Genomic DNA, 17,684 nt, shown 5'->3' with positions numbered 1-17,684 from the left:
ATTTCATCTACTTTAGTATACTCTGTGCTTAGGCAGGACAAGGCAGGACAAGTATTAATATGCCTGTAGTTCACAGAGGAGACTGTAACTTCAGAGACATTATATGGTGTGTGCAAGATAACATGGCCAGTAACTAAAAGAGCTGGCCTTGATCAGCTCAGTGGGCTAACTTTTCATTTACTGGGCCTTTTCCTAACAAGGTTCTAGTTTAAGGCTCTTAGAAATCAAGTATGTAGTTAAAACAGTCATGGGGATTCCATTATCCACATATGCTATGATTCTCTGCCATTTAAATCATTGAAACAGGGGAGGGATAGCCCTTCCCTCTCGGTTACACTATGCATTTGTCAGAAGCGGGCCAGGCCAGGCTTGGCTGCTTGCCCTGAGTGCGGGCAGCTGCCCACCCTCTCTTTGCCTTTTTTTCTTCACCTGCATGTGAAGGTCTCAGCCTATACATTCTGTGATTTTATGTAGTTTTATCCTAAAAACAACAGTTTTGTGTGGATAGGAGTAAAAATGTGAGCAAATAAAAACTCAGAACTCACTATAAGCCTCTCTAAGAATTAACTAGTGAAACATAGTCTTGTAAAAATAACTTGTAAAATTAACAATTTGTAAATGAAATAAGGAAACAAGTCCGTTTAAAATAACATCAAAAAATTAAATTAAAAACAAATTTTACAAAAAAAAGTATAAAGCGTATGCTCTGAAAACTACAAAACATTGTTGAAAAAATGTTAAGGACCTACATCCTGTGTTCACATAACAGAACACTTAATATTGTTAAGATTGCAGTACCTCCCAAATTGATCGACCAATTCAATTTTCTTTGTAGAAATTAACAAGCTGATCCTAAAATTTATATGAAAATTTAAAGGACCCAGAATAGCTAAAAAAAAAAAAAATTGAAAAGAACAAAGTTGGACGACTCACATTTCCCAATTTAAAACTTGCTACAAAGCTACAGAGATCAAGATTGCATAGTACTGCGGTAAGGATAGACACGTAGATCAATGGAATAGAATTGAGAGTCCAGGAATAAACTGTCATATTTACGATTAATTGTTTTTTGTCAAAGGTGCCAATATAATTCAGTGGAGGAAGAAGTAATCTTTTCAACACATAGTGCTGGGACAGCTGGATATCCAAATGCAAGTGAATGAAGTTGGACCCCTTCCTCACACCATATACAAAAATTGACTAAAAAGGAATCATAGACCTAAATGTAAAAACAATCTATAAAACTCTTAGAAGAATATATAGGAGTAAGTCTTTGTGATCTTGGATTAGACACCAAAAGCACATGCTACAAAAGAAAAATTAGATAAATTGGACTTCATCAAAATTAAAAAGTATCATTCTTAAAGGACACTATCAAGAAAGTGAAAATACACCTCAAAGAATGGGAGAAAATATTTGCAAAGCATTTATCTTGTAAGGGACTTATACCTACAATGCATAAAGGACTCTTACAACTCAATAATGAAAAGACAAATGGCCCAATTTAGAAAATGGGCCAACAGTCCGAATAGACATAACAAATGCTGGTGAAGATTTGGAGAAATTGGAACCCAATTTCAGTGCTAATAAATGTAAAATAGTGCAGCCACTTTGGAAGACAGTCTGGCAGTTTCTCAAAAGGTTAAATGCAGAGCTACCATGTGACCCAGCAATTCTACCCCTAGGTGTGTACCCAAGGAAATTAAAAGATGTATGTCCACATAAAAAGCCATACATGAATGTTTATAGTATTATTCATGATAGCTGAAAGTTAGAAACAACCCACATGTCCAGCTGCTGGTGAATGGATAAACAAAATACGGCATATCCATACAGTGGAATATTATTCAGCCATGAAAAGAAGTACTGATTCATGCTAAAACATGGATGAACCTTGAAAATGCTATGATAAGTGAAAGAAGCCAGTCACAAAAGACCACATATTATGATTCTATTTATATGAAAGTCCAGAATGGGCAAATCTATAAAGACAGAAGGTAGTTTAGTGGTTGCCTAGGGGTGGGGGGCAGGTAGGGAGGAGAGGCTGGGAAGAAATGGAGAGTGATTGCTAAAGGGGTAAAGAGAAAGGCCCTGGTCCTTACAGATCTTTCTCACCTTTGCACGTTTACCTAGTATACTTGGGGTGATCATCTAGTCTTGACGTTAAAAGAGAAAGACACGTATCAGGAAACCCTAAATTTTTTTTTTTTTAATTATGCTTTAAGTGAAAGTTTACAAATCAAGTCAGTCTCTCATACAAAAACTTATATACACCTTGCTATGTACTCCTAGTTGCTCTCCCCCAATGAGACAGCACACTCCTCTCCACCCTGTATTCCCCGTGTCCATTCAACCAGCTCCTGTCCCCTCTGCCTTTTCATCTCACCTCCAGACTGGAGCTGTCCACATAGTCTCATGTGTCTACTTGAGCCAAGAAGCTCACTCCTCACCAGTATCATTTTCTGTCGTACAGTCCAGTCCAATCCCTGTCTGAAGAGTTGGCTTCGGAAATGGGTCTAGTCTTGGGCTAACAAAGGCTCTGGGGCCCCTCTAGTCTCAGTCAGACCATTAAGTCTGGTCTTTTTACAAGAATTTGAGGTCTGCATCCCACTGTTCTCCTGCTCTATCAGAGAATTCTCCGTTGTGTTACCTGTCAGGGCAGTCATTGGTGGTAGCGGGGCACTGTCTAATTCTTTCAGTCTCAGGCTCATGCAGTCTCTCGTTTATGTGGCCCTTTCTGTCTCTTGGGCTCATCTTTACCTTATGTCTTTGGTGTTCTTCATTGTCCTTTGCTCCAGGTAGGTTGAGACCAATTGATAGATCTTAGATGGTCACTTGCTAATGTTTAAGACCCCAGATGCCACTCACCAAAGTGGAATGCAGAACGTTTTCTTAATATGTTTTGTTATGCCAGTTGACCTAGATGTCCCCGAAACCACGATCCCCAAAACCCTGTCCCTGCTACTCTGGCCTTCAGAGAGTTAGCTTATATTCAGGAAACTTCTTTGCTTTTGAGGAAACCTAAGTTTAATTACAAATTTAATTTTTACAGGTCACTGGAAGATAGAAAATATAAGATTGCTCATTTGTAATAGATTTATAAGGATTTATAAGGAAATATGGATAACTATTTCATCATTTTGAAAGGCTCCTTTTTTAAGGACCCCGTGTGTTTTATAAGGAGCCCTGGTGACACAATGGTTAAAGTGATCAACTGCTAACTGATAGGTTGTTGGTTCAAAGCCACCAGCGACTCTGCAGGAGAAAGATGTGGCAGTCTGCTTTAGTAGAAATTCACAACCTTGAAAATCGTATGGAGTCGCTATGAGTCAGAATTGACTCAACAACAGTGGGCTTTTGTGTTTTATAAGCTGCTGTGGAAAGTTGAAAATCTGAATTTCTTAATGCACTCTGTGAAATGCTCAGAAAAATTGAAAATTTGGATTTCCACTGTGGTCCCATTGTATTTGTAATGACACAGCATTGATACAGATGTATACACCAAGCTTGTGTGGTGAGTGAATCAAGTATGGATTTGAACTTGCTCTAGGCCATATTCTTGCCAAAATTTAGAAACCCTGTTCAGAAAAATTTCTCTTACTCTTGTGCCAGTTTCTCTAGAAACCAAAAGTTTTCATCACAATGTTCACCTCTCTGTTTCATCTGAAGAAGAACAAAGCTGAAGTTATCAGAATGCGTTAAGTTCTGATAGTAGTACAGCTGACCGGTATGAAACCATTACCGACTAGCTCATGTGCGTATTACTACCTTGAGCATGTGGCATTAAAATGTGTTCTCTGATAACCTTACCTACATGGAGAGCCCTGGATAAAATTCTCTCTGAAGTGCCTTTTAATTTTGTCCTTCTGTGTGATTTTTAAAAAAAGATAGATGCTTTCATTAAAAACCAGGAAACGTTAAAACAATTTCATTACTTAAATTTATGGCACCTTTCATCCAGTCCTTTCACAATATCTATCTAATATTCAGTAGCCCATTTCTATAGGTAACGCTTCAGCGAAGGTGGAAGGTGGCATTGCAGTAAGCGTAACATAGAGGAACGGTTAACTGGAAACCGTGTCGTAATTTATAACTGGATGGCTATGCAGGTTTCCAAGTAAAAGTGATCACCACTTATTTTGATAAGAGAAAGGTAACCCAAATAAAATTTTTGTTGTTTCCTTTAACTGGTTGTATTCTGTGAATTGAGTTACTCTACCCTCTCTTTCCATTGGATCCAAAAGTGGCTTTATTAATAGGAATATATGGTATTTGTTTTCTTACCAAAAAAAAAAAATCAGGGTGGTCTTAGAGGTCTGTCCTCTACTCTGACATTCCCCCTTATATAACCCTTTTGAATTTTCTATTTAAAAACTGACATTCCAATAGCTTCTCGTTGGCCTAATGCCTGGGTTGCATATTGAGACAGCAAATTAGGACTGTTAAGATGTCCCCCAAAGAAAAATATTTGTTATGAACGTAGAGCTGATACAATGTTTGGAGTTAGAGCTTCTTAACTTGTCTAAATGACACTTAATGATCTTTTCCTTTTTCTTTTATTATTTTTCAAAAGCAAGAAAAAAAAAAAAAAAAAAAGATGTGCCCAGAGGCCGAGGTTGGTTGGTTCACCAAAGTGTTAACTGTCAAATGTGCTCTGCTAATAATGGACCTTTTGTCTCTTTTTAGGAGCTAATTTTGTTACACGAAAAATCAGCCGGTCGGTAGCTAAGATTTACCTCGGACAACTGGAATGCTTCAGTTTGGGAAATCTGGATGCCAAGAGGGATTGGGGCCATGCCAAGGACTATGTCAAGGTAGGGAATCCACTCATCACATTCCTGAAAATACCTGTGTTGGTTGGTGTTGTAAATGTGGTAAATGGTAGGCCTCTGGTGGAAAAGCATGACCTCTAGGGGGGCAGGTAAGATTTTGCTAAGGCAGGTATATTTTAGACTCAAACTGCTTTCATTTTAAGCCTTGATGGCTCAGGAGCCCATGTAGCATCTTAGACTCAGTGTTAGTTAAATGAGGAAATCTTTCACAAGTATTCTCTTAATCATTTAGTATTAAGGTACTGGTCAGTGGTTTGGGATGGCAGGTAGGTGGGTAGATGGGAAAACTTCTGTACTTGCTGGAGGTTCTCAACTGTCTCACTTCAGGCCGCCTTCTCCCTCTCCCTGCCCGACATGCACCTGACTAATTTTGAAAGCAATTTTTTTTTAAAGGTTCTAGTTCTCAGATCTTCGAGACAAACTACCAAAGTTCCATTTGTATAATCTAAAGCTGCCAAATTTACATTATTCTACTCAGTTTCTCTGAGGGTAATATTCTTAATGGGATGTTTTTGTTTCTGCCACTGTTTATGGATACCCTAAGAGCCTGACTCTCATACCACATGCTGCTTAGGTGTGACTTTGCACATCCAGGAACTTTGGATGCTGTTGCAGATTTTCACACTTGGGATTCGTAGACCAGTTAAGTTTTGTGTTTAGTTGCTGTGTTACATACATAAGGAGTGTGATTCTTCCTAAGCAAATGGTTACATTTTACTTTGCCTGATTAGGATGAGTTTCAACCGCGTGGCGGATCTGTGTCCAGACGGTAGTGAGCATGTAGTGGCAGTGCCCTGTCCCTGGGCTCTGTCGTCATCCTCTGTCTGGGTGCTTGTAGTCTCCCTGAGCTCGTCTGACTTTTGCTGTCTTTAACATTCCTCACTGGGAAGGAAGCCAGTCTGCCTTCCTTGTCCCCGATTTAATTCAGAAAAAAACTCCAAGGATCACAAAAGAAACAAACAAGTATTTCACAGGCTAAAGTTCAGGTTAGCTTCTGCCCTGTTATTATATTTGTTTATACAACTAAAAACACCGATGATCTGTACTTGAGCATCTAATGCTGATTTAAATTATGAACAAGAAATTAGCTCTGATTTTCAGTAATTGGTTTCAGTCACTTAAATACATTCTTCTCAGCTGTAATTAAGGAGCCCTTGTGGCACAGTGATTAAGCCCTCAGCTGCTAACTGACAGGTTGGCATTTCCAACCCACTGGCTGCTCTGCAGATAAAAATGTGCCAGATGCTTCCGGCGTGCTCTACTCTATCCTACAGGGTTGCCGTGAGTCAGAATCAACTCAATGGTACCTAACAACAAGCTATAACTACGAAGAATTGTTTTATGACCGTAGTCCTTAGACATGTGTTAGGGACATTATATCAAAAAAATGCATAGGGCCACACAATTAGGAATCATCGGAAAATGGAAAAATAGAGGTGTTTACATGAGAAGTTGTAACTTTTTTTTTTGTCTAACCTATCTGAGCTTACCTACTTAAAAATGGAAGCCAAGTTTTGTAAAAATAAATATATTGTTAGTGTTATCATTTTGGTATATAGCCTTATAGCTATCTGCATATACTTATATAGAAGGCATTCCCCTTCATCTTGTTCTCCAAATTCAGGAACCAAATAGATGCTAATTTTATTTTATTTTCTGCAGTTGGACAGAAAAGAAGTTTGTATGTAAAATTTCTGTTGGAACTCAGAAATCAAGTAGATGTTGATAGTGAAAGAAACAGTTTACCAAAATGTTTATAGTACTTATTACTGTTTATATTTGAGGGTTTGTTTGTTTGTTTGTTTACACTTTCTATGTTTTCCATGATTTGAAATGAACAGGCATAAGCCTTTGCAATCAGGGAAAAAAAAAAATGACATTTTAAAAATGGATCAAAAATAATCCAACGAAAATGTATGACACAGTTAAATAAATACATGAGCACTGAGCCATGCTTCTGTCAGCTCAGTGGGTCTGGAAAAGGCTCCTGTTATCATCCTGTTCCCAGTGCCAAGGTCTGCACTGCTCCCGGGTGCAGTGTGGTGCAGACTTCAAAAGATGTTCCCAATGAAGTCATTTCTAAGATTGCTTGACAACATGGTGTCAATATAGCAGGCCCAGAAGCCAAAATGACCACTCAAGAGCAAGATGCTGTGGTCTTTCATCAAGAATGTGAAATCCTCAGATTCCGCAAGAGTTACACACATACGAAGTTAAGTCACTCGAGCTGGCACTCAAGACCTGATTTAGTCCACAGTACAAGTGGGTTTTGAGTATTCACGATTCCCTTGGGGGTCTAACAGCAACACACACCGATGATATAATACAGTTTATAGTTCTCATTTATGTGTTCTGAAAGAAATTTATCTAAATTTCTTGATTTCTAAAAAGGTACTCATTACTGTTTGGTAAGTAAGAATTGCTAAGTAAGAATTCATAGTTTGCTACTTTCCGTTTTAAGAAATATTACTAATTTCTTTCTGAATGTATTAAAACAAGGTTACTTCAGAGACTTATGAGTAAATGTAAATGTTTCCAAAATTAAAGTCAACAACCCTAAAAGTGAAAAAGGAGAAGCACAGTTGTTGGTGTACATTTGCGTGCCTGCACGGAGTCAGCCGTGGAGGTCACGCCAGGCATACCTGGGCTGATTTCACACACACTTTCAGTGACAGAAGTCCTGTCATTTACACACAAAAATAGCCTATTAGTAAGTCTTTAGATGAAGCAACTTTTCATGATAGAGAATAGAGAGCATTTTGTCCTTACGGTGGAAACGGGGTGCGAGTGACCCCAGCTGTGTCAGAGGTTTGCTGCTAGCTTTAAAGGAGCTCTTATATCTCTGTTTACCCATCTGTGAAAAGGACATAATAACAGCTCTGTGAAGAACGAGCACTGATGTGCTGTGCACACAGCCCTGTGAAGAGCGAGCACTGATGCACGGCACACACAGCCCTGTGAAGAGCGAGCACTGATGCGCCGTGCACACAGCCCTGTGAAGAGTGAGCACTGATGCACTGCGCACACAGCCCTGTGAAGAGCGAGCACTGATGTGCTGTGCACACAGCCTTGTGAAGAGCAAGCACTGATGGCTGAGCACACAGCCCTGTGAAGTGCGAACACTGATGTGCTGTGCACACAGCCCTGTGAAGAGCGAGCACTGATGGCTGTGCACACAGCCCTGTGAAGAACGAGCACTGATGTGCTGTGCACACAGGATTACAGTCTACACCTGCCTTGAAAACACTCCGCAACAATTTACACAAAGCCATTTCCTGCTGCTGACGCAGGTTCATTGGGTAATTCAGCTTGAAATAGATAATTCAACCTGATATTTCAGATTTGATAATTCAACTTGAAATAAAGAATATGAAATTAGGTTAAATTAGCTAGTACTTCAGAATAAATAAGCTATATGCAGTTCCATTTTTTCCAGCATTTTATTAGGAACACTCTTAAACATACAAAATAATAGTTGAATGGATTTTACAGTGAACACCCATACCCCCACCACTGTGATTCTATAATTAGCATCTACTATTACCACATTTTGAGAGAAAATATCCCTGTAGTTATAATCCCAAGATTATACAAATACAAGTTAGCAAAAACTGTATGCATTTCTTACAGGATATAGTCAGTCTGCATTGCAAATTTGTAAAATTAAATGTTTACCTGACCCTTTTTCACCTGTTCCTGTGTCTGCCTTCCTCCATATATGTTGAGGCCAGAGGAAAACTCCTAGTGTTCATACAAGCACTTTGGGGCACGCATATCTGACTCCAGCAAATTCCTGTAGTCGGCATTGACCAGTGGTGGCTGACAGCTGCAGTCCAGAGAACCTCACCTCTCCAATTCCTTGATTCGTTCGACATACATGTTATTGAGCACCTACCATGTGCCCGTTACAGCCCTGGGCACCGGGTCACTGTTCTAACTGCTACCCATGACAATCTTTTATGCTCTGCCCAAGCCCAAGTAAGTTTAAAAAATGCTAGATTGTATACAGTTAAGCAGGTTTCTTGCAGGCCTTCCCAATACTTGTGCTATATGGATGGGTGTACATTATGTCCCACTAAGATTGATACAGTGTTTCCCAAACTTATTTGACCTTGAAAATAACTATTAGCATCTACAAGTACAGAGATGGGAAACAGTGTGGTGTGTTTAAATAAAAGCTGGAGTAACTCAGTTTGGTTATCAAGGTCCCACTGTGATCCCACCTTGATAAAAATTGCTGGAACTCAACTATAGCCAGAGAATATCAGGAGTTAAGGTAATTGGCAGAGTCTGGGCCAGAAGTAACTTGTGCTTAAGCTTTCGCCACCCAGAATCACTTGGCTCCTGGGGGACGTGGATCACTGAGTGATCTAATCCGAGCTCTCCTAGTGCTGGGCAGAAAGCTATTTACAATATGGCAGGAAGTTTTAGTCAACAGGTGACCTCACAGGTGCCCCTGAGGATTTCTTCGGGTCCAAAAGCAAGTCCAGGGCACATCCAAGTTGTTGGGGTGGGGGAGTTGAGTTTCATCTGAATTTTAACATATTTCACTACCCCCCTACCTTTTTTTGTAGGGAGCACTGACTTGATAAGGGTACTTTTTTTTTTTTAATAATTTTTATTGTGCTTTAAGTGAAAGTTTACAAATCAAGTCAGTCTCTCACATATAAACTTACAGCTTACTACATACTCCCATTTACTCTCCCCCTAATGAGTCAGCCCACTCCCTCCTTCCAGTCTCTCCTTTCGTGACAATTTTGCCAGTTTCTAACCCTCTCTACCCTCCTATCTCCCTTCCAGACAGGAGATGCCAACACAGTCTCAAGTGTCCACCTGATACAAGTAGCTCACTCCTCATCAGCATCTCTCTCCAACCCATTGTCCAGTCCCTTCCATGTCTGATGAGTTGTCTTTGGGAATGGTTCCTGTCCTGGGCCAACAGAAGGTTTGGGGACCATGACTGCCGGGATTCTTCTAGTCTCAGTCAGACCATTAAGTCTGGTCTTTTTATAAGAATTTGGGGTCTGCATCCCACTATTCTCCTGCTCCCTCAGGGGTTCTCTGTTGTGCTCCCTGTCACGGCAGTCATTGGTTGTGGCCGGGCACCATCTAGTTCTTCTGGTCTCAGGATGATGTAAGTCTCTAGTTCATGTGGCCCTTTCTGTCTCTTGGGCTCATAGTTATCATGTGACCTTGGTGTTCTTCCTTCTCCTTTGATCCAGGTGGGTTGAGACCAATTGATGCATCTAAGATGGCCGCTTGTTAGCATTTAAGGCCCCAGACGCCACTCTTCAAAGTGGGATGCAGAATGTTTTCTTAATAGATTTTATTATGCCAATTGACTTAGAAGTCCTCTTAAGCCATAGTCCCCAAACCCCCACCCTTGCTCCGCTGACCTTCAAAGCATTCAGTTTATCCAGGAAACTTCTTTGCCTTTGGTCCAGTCCAGTTGAGCTGACCTTCCCTATATTGAGTATTGTTCTTCCCTTCACCGAAAGTAGTTCTTATCTACTATCTAATCAGTAGATGACCCTCTCCCACCCTCCCTCCCTCCCCCCCCATAACCACAAAAGAATGTGTTCTTCTCAGTTTATATTATTTCTCAATATCTTCTAATAGTGACTTCAATATCTGACTAATTTCACTCAACATAATGCCTTCCAGGTTCCTCCATGTTATGAAGTGTTTCACAGATTCGTCACTGTTCTTTATTGATGCGTAGTATTCCATTGTGTGAATATACCATAATTTATTTAACCATTCATCCGTTGATGGACAATAAGGTTACTTTTAGAAATAATAATTCCCAAATGTTGGGTACTTATTATGTACCCGAAACTTTACTGAGAACTACATGTACGTTATCGCACATGATACATAGAACAGCCCTGAAAGGTAGCTATTGTGTTCTCATTTTACGGAGGAAGGAACTGAGAATCAGATGACTTTTGGAGCCATAGTGACGCAAGAGGTCAGCAGTTCGAATCCACCAGGTGCTCCTTGGAAACTGTATGGGGCACTTCTACTCTGCCCTGTAGGGTAGCTGTGAGTCAGAATCGATTGACGGCACTGAGTTCTTGTAGGTGACATTTGCCCAGAGCCACCAGTGGAGGCAAATGAAGGCAGAATTCCAGCCAGGCCTGACTCCTGAGTGGGCTCGTAACCAGATTATACTGCACTGTGGGAACATGGACATTAGCAGTGGGATCTCGATCACCTTCCATGCCCTTTTGTCTTCCTGCCATTTGTGGTCCAGACGGCAGGGAAGAGTCTGGAAGACGAGAGTCCCCGGCTGAGACAGCTATCAGCGCTCACTGAGTTAGTCTTTATACTGAGCAGATCAGGTGAGGGTGGAAGGTGTGTTGGGCAGAGATGCTTACTTCAGGTGTGCATCCTGCTCCGGCTGTTGTCCTGTAAGTGTACTCACCTTCATCACAGTTTTCTGCACTGGGGAACCCCTTCTGTGAGGGAGGGTCCTGGGAGGGAGAGGAGAGTGTTGACTGAACCCGACAGGTGGACCACTGTTTCCCAGTGCTTCCTTCCCCATCCCTCAGTTTGCTACCAGCACTTTGCATCCTGTCTTAACTCACACAATCAGAAGGAAAAGATGTCACCTACACTTTCTGAGATATTATTTAAGAGAAGCTTGCTTATTGGTTGAAACCCTGGCAGCATAGTGGTTAAGAGCTCGGCTGCTAACCAAAAGGTCAGCAGTTCGAATCTACCAGCTGCTCTTTGTAAACCCTACAGGTGCAGTTCTACTCTTTTTCTACAGGGTCACTATGAGTCGGAACCGACTCGATGTCAGCGAGTTTTGTTTGTTTTTTTGTGCCAGTTGGTTGTGACATCATGAGCAAAAAACACTTATGTCTATGCAGGATCATTGCTGGAATTCTTGTTGAGTTTCAGTTGTCTAAAGTGTTAGTGGTTCCAGCATCTGTGTTTTAGTAAGGTTTCTTAAGACAGGAAGGCAGAGCAAAGGTTGTGTCTTTGTCACAAAATGATAGCAGGTCGGACACACTAGGACTGTCGAGCGCTCGCTCTCTTAACGGCACCGTCACCGTAACTGTCCTTCATAGTCACCATTGCCTTTGTATTGCAGTGGACAGCATCCTGTAAGTATCTGCAGAGATGCCCTGGGGTGTTTCCTGTAAAAACCCACCCAAACAATATCTTTATTAATTAGGGAATAATGTCAGTGATAAGATTTCTATTCAGCCAGGGGTCTAATTCTGTATTCATACTTATGTGGGTTATGAAATGTTCTTGCTTGACAGGAAAATATACCACTGGCCTGATCATTGAATGTGGCTGTAATGCTTGTTGATTTTTTATTTTGATCTTTTGCAAGTATTTAAAATTGTATGTTTATTTTTGTTATATATATATATATATATGTATACACACATACACATTTATATATGGTACTGACTTGTTTTTCATTGGGGGAAAATGTTTGAAGTATACTCTGAGGAAAAATGAAAATAAGTAAATAATATTTTCTTTATCTGCATTTAGAAGAATATGATGGTTTCATATTCTTCTAAATGCTCATTATAAACCAAGCACGTACAGAAATGTAACTCAGGGCCCAAAATGAACAAAGAACATAGGAAAGAACCACCTTAATTTATAGAAAAAACAAAACAAATGTGTAGCAATTTACGACTTTTTTGAAACTTAAAATGTTTAGATTAAACAACCTGTTTCTCTTCCAAAAGAATATACCATTCACACCCAAGTGAAGGAAGAAAACACTTTCTTGATCTAGTTGTGGAAAACTCTATATAACAAATTCAGTTTGCCATTTCTCCTTTTTGCTTCTTTGTTCTGTCATCTATGGTTATGTCTTAAATATTTTACAGTAAACTTTAAGTTTTCTGTGTATTCTTTACAATAAACTAGGAAAACTGCAGAAAGCCATAGTTGCCATGTTTTATCCGGCCAGGTCTAAACTGGTGGGAAATGATATCCTAGGAGTAGCCAGGACCCTAAGTCCCAGAAGCTGTTTATTGTTTTAATGAGAGAAGGCTATACCACCCATATTTCTAGAGTGGATTTTTCATCAAGTTGCATTTTTAGATCACATATTCAGCTTGATTTTAAACATAAATTTGAGCATACGACGTTCAATTAGAAAATTCATTCTTGGCAAATGTGTGTGTGTGTGGAGAGAATGCAAAGGAATACAGAATGGAGTGCATATTCACCACACAGTGCCTGTGGGGTGGGTCTGACGCTTGTGTAGACACCCTGCTAGCTCTAATGGGTCACAGTTACCCTAAGCACATCAGGGTGGAAGCATGTCCCCCTGCCCCACCCGTCGCTCCCATTGATGCCAAGTGTCATCACATTCTCGTGGGTTATGAAATGGCCATTCGTACCTCAGAAAATCTTGGTTGTATTCCTGAGAGTAAAAGTCCTGGGAAAACAAGGGTGTCCTTATACATTTAGATTATGGTACTGGTTTTTATATTCAGCTTCTGCCCTTACCCCCCAGTGCATCTGTCAGTCCATAGCTCCATTTTCCCGCCGTGCTGAGACTCCCTTCTGTGCGCTTTCCTCCCAGCCCCTCCCTGTTAATCAGCTGTCTGTCCTTTCACTAGCATCTCCCACCTCACACACATTTTTGCCCAAGAACAAAAACTGGCTAGTTAGTTTAGTTGTGATAGCACAAAACTACCCACTCATGTGATGTAGATGCAATTGCCTCTGTAAACTATGGCCTGCCTCTCTCTGTCGCTCTCTCTTACACACACATGCACACACACACACAGAAGACAAGCTAAAAGTCAAAATCCCACTGTTTTTTTAACTCATTCTAAAATACCATATGTTTTTTCCAACATATCTAGACCTTCCTTGCAGGTAGTTGTTTGCTCAAATTCAACACTTTGTCTTCATAGGCCATTGGCAGAGATCCTGTGCTCTGCTCTTGCTTTCTGAGACTTCTTGGTTGTCAGGTGCTGCTGTCTTAGCCTGGGCTTCGTAACCAAAGTCATAAAGCAAAAACCTTTTCTGAGTAGAGCGTCCCCTAAGGCAGAGAAACACATCAAGTTTTCTGCCCCTATGTCCTTCATGCCTGGAAAACATCTCTTCTGCTTATTTTCTGCAATGCAGTCATACCAGTGAAGTCACAGAAATTTCCCTTGTACTGTTTCCTTAGGTAAAGAAAGGGTTTGAGCCTTCCTGTGTGTGTTGGCTCACTGGCACTTTTAAGATCGGTATTGATTTTCCTAAAACTAAGATAACTGGTGATTTGTAGAGCCAATTGGGTCCTGAAATCAGGTGGATCTCCGTGATCGATGTAGGACCTGTGTGCTGGTTATCCTGTCACCTGGTGCTGTCATCTTGAGGCCTGGGCCTGCACCTTCCCTGAGGAAACGTGAGGAATAGGGGTCTTGTGTGAATAAAACTTTGACACTTTTACTTGCTAGTGAAATACCTTTAACACTGGCCGGTGAGTTGTTCTATGTCCTCTTCCTCTATTTATGCCATATTTTAAGGAATATTTAAAAGTCATTGTCCTCTTAGAGTCCCCAAAGGGTTTTCTTATGTAGATTTTAGAAGTGCTCTAGAAACTACAGATGCATTGTGCATGCAAGCCGATTATGCCCCAAAATGACGAATTTGGGGTACTGTGAAGTGAAAGTCTGTGTGCTTTAGAAAAGAAAAAAATTGAATTGGGCTTCCACTAAGCCTCATTAGTTCACAAATACAGATTTACAGGAGCAGAGTTATTTAATGGCAAAATTGAGATCCTTTAAGGGAGTGTCTTTGCATTGTAGATTTGAGCCTCATCTGGAAATTAGTAGGAAAGTTTCTATAGAAAAAGACAAAATTACTCCTTCGTGTAGCTTCTGCAACTACCTCTCAGAGTTTTGAAATGTAGTTGAGATAACATTTGCTGTTTTTTTCCGCATATTATGGAGAGAATGCCTGGGCTTACCCCATTACTTCAAGAGTGAGATCTCTGAGACTGGACCCCTTCCTCCACTAATCTGGGATAGACGTAGTTACCTTCAGTCTCTCTCCCTCAAGGAAGCTCCTTGGAGGCAGAAACTTGGTGGTGATGGTGGTGTTTGTTATCCTTAATCGTGCCTGTCAACATGCCTGGTACATAACAGATGCCCTACAGATACTTAAATTGAATTCAATCTCCTTTCCTAATCATGTCTTTATAAAATTTATAAAAATGAAATGCGTTCTATTCCTTTTAGATTATTTCCTGCACTTAGCATAAATGGAAGATTTCTCTCCGAGTGTGACCTGACCGTGGGAATCGACTCAACGGCACTGGGTTGGGTGACCTGACCACGTTTGGGTTTAGTTGTGAGGGATTTACTTGAGCCAAGTAAAATGTTTCCAAGCCATTGTCTCTATTGGTGCCTGCAAACCACAAAGGGAACTGACTAGTTCCCGTATGTCCTCATATTGAGGAAAGTTTCCCAGGCACCCGTAGATTCTACTATTGCTGGACCTTATTCTTAGGTTTACAAAGAGGCTCCCTGAACAGCTGGAAAAAAGAAGGAATGACACAGGTCCTGATTTAGAAAGGAAAATTAGACTTGTTAGTTTGCAAGATAAAGTACCCTCATCTGCTTGTTCGGACACCTGTTTGTGTGACATTCACAGTGTTTCTGTGAGTTCAGAAGGGTCTCCTCTAAATAAAGGCAGGTAGATGTCCATCCCAGGCTCTGTTCTTGTGGAGGCTCTTCACACTCTTCGACCCCTTCCCTTCTCCTGATCCTACCCCCCATTCAGACCCCCCCCCCCCACAAAAACAAACTCAGAGGTAGATCACTTTGTTCCGAAATACATTTTTAATTGGATGTAATCTTATACAAAGTTATTTGACAGTGGCTTTTGTATTTTTTTTTTTTTTTTTGTAGAGAGTCTATGCAAACTGCACAGTCAGAAGACAGAAGCATTCTGCAGTATCATTTTGGGCTTTTACACGTGTAATTTCATTTCCTCCCCCCACCACACGTCCACATATTCAGAGTACATATCATTGTTCTCAGACTGGCTTTCGGCTCTGACTCATGGGACGAAGTGGTGTGCCTCAGCCTCCGGGGGCAGGGCCGCTTGCCTTCTCTGCGTGGGGGTGTGTGGGTGCTCCTCAGTGAGGGCCTGGAGGAGACAGGCTGCATCCTGGAGGGTGCGGCCTTGCACTTCTGGAGCCTGTGACCAGGTCCTCACCGCTCAGGAGCACAGCTGCACCTGCCTCCGTCTAACCAGTTGTTGTTATGTGCCGCTGAGTTGATTCCCAATCATAGCGACCCTATAGGACAGAGTAGAACTGCCCCATAAGGTTTCCAAGGGTATAAATCTTTACGGAAGCAGACTGCCACGTTTCTCCCGTGGAACAGCTGGTAGGTTGGAACCTTTTGGTTAGCAGCCCAGTGCTTAACCACTGCACCACCAGGGTTCCTTTCTAACTAGTAAACAGGCAGAAAAATCAGCATCCAGAGGGCCTCGTGGTGTCATCGGTTTCTTCTCTACCTGGTCTCCATTAGGTCAAGAAGTACTTGCTGATTTTTACTGGATCTTACATTTCAAGTTTGAAAACAAGATACAAAGAGCCTTCACAGGACCATTTTTAAACCACAGATATTGTCCTGTCATATTTTGTACTGCTCTATCGTTTCCATCTTTGGATTTGGTTCACCTGACAAATCTCTGACTGTGGCTGGTAGGACAAGAACTGTTCTGTTTTTCATATGAGGAAACCAGCTTTGAAAGGAGAAGCCATTTGCTGGAAGTCCCCCCAGTGAGCAGTGGCTTCCACTTCTGCCTCCTGACTCACCCGTTGCCTATAGCAGAGCCCCTCACTACCATTGTGAGTTGGTTTCTGGTATGTTTAGCCACTCTTGTGAGATTCCAGTTGGTTTTTTTTTTCCTCTCACCGACATCAGGAGTTGACCATCTAACAAACATGTGTCTCTCACCAGTAATTACAAGTCAATTAGCGCGCTGACTAATGGCCTTCAAAGATCCTGCTCATCTTGTGAAACAAAGGCCTCGACTCAAGTATGAGAAATTGAGCTGGAAAGAAATGGTAAAACAGAGCTGAAAGTTAAAAGCCCAGGTCCTATGTTCTAAGTCAGACACTTCTCTGCACTTAGGATTAATTTAATAGTAGTACAATCATATAATTTGAAGACGATATCAGCCCTGTACAGGAAATACACGTTTAACAGAAATACACTTCATTTGATCCTTATCTTCAAAAAACTGAAACTGAGAAGTGTGAAGCCTTGGCCTGGATGGTTTAAATTCCATTGTCCTTTGTCACAGGCAGCTGAAAGCTTCATTGTAGTGAACCCTCAGCTAGCCCTTTGGGAAAGCAAAGCCATCACTTGACTGCTGGTCCAAATGAGTCAACTATTAAAATTACCCCTAATGAAGTACTGGTTTGTTTGTTTAATTGTGCATGGTATAGGGCTCTGGGATGTTGAAGTCTAGTGGGGCTCAAAGAAATTTTGTTGGCCTAGTGAAGCATTTCAGTAGACTCTTTGCTAATTCATTCTCATTCATAGTCTCTCTTTCTCCCTCCTCTTCTTCCTCCCTCGCTCCCGCTCCCTTCTAAGGCCTTAACTCTTTGCTTTTATTCCTCCTTCTCTCTGTGTCTCAAGTGGCGGGTGGGGGACTTCCAGGCTGCTGTGAACTGCAAGCCTTCTTAAAAAAAGAGCATGGTAAATTCCTGGTTATGGCCTCATACTTTGTATTTTATCAACACTGGCACTGTGTGAGGAGCAGCACTACATTGCTCTTGGTGGTTACAAGCCTTCCTTTCTTTTTCCTAAGTCACGTTTTCCATATAGGATGGAATATCAAAAAGCTGATAAT

General features: G+C 41.1%; 1 protein-coding gene across 3 annotated transcripts in view; it reads left to right on the top strand.

The window, feature by feature from the left end:
• The window catches only part of GMDS (GDP-mannose 4,6-dehydratase), a 795,040-nt gene that overhangs the window by 367,803 nt on the left and 409,553 nt on the right, over nt 1-17,684 (top strand). For all 3 annotated transcript variants that reach the window (XM_003417823.4, XM_010597535.3, XM_064279810.1), the window contains one exon: nt 4,687-4,814. In XM_003417823.4, the coding sequence (XP_003417871.1) occupies nt 4,687-4,814 (128 nt within the window). The remainder of the gene's footprint in view (nt 1-4,686; nt 4,815-17,684) is intronic.

This window comes from Loxodonta africana, chromosome 1, assembly GCF_030014295.1.
Source record: "Loxodonta africana isolate mLoxAfr1 chromosome 1, mLoxAfr1.hap2, whole genome shotgun sequence".
Lineage (NCBI taxonomy): Eukaryota > Metazoa > Chordata > Mammalia > Proboscidea > Elephantidae > Loxodonta > Loxodonta africana.
The sequence above is the reverse complement of the archived record's forward strand: the minus strand, read 5'-3'. Positions and strand labels throughout refer to the sequence as shown.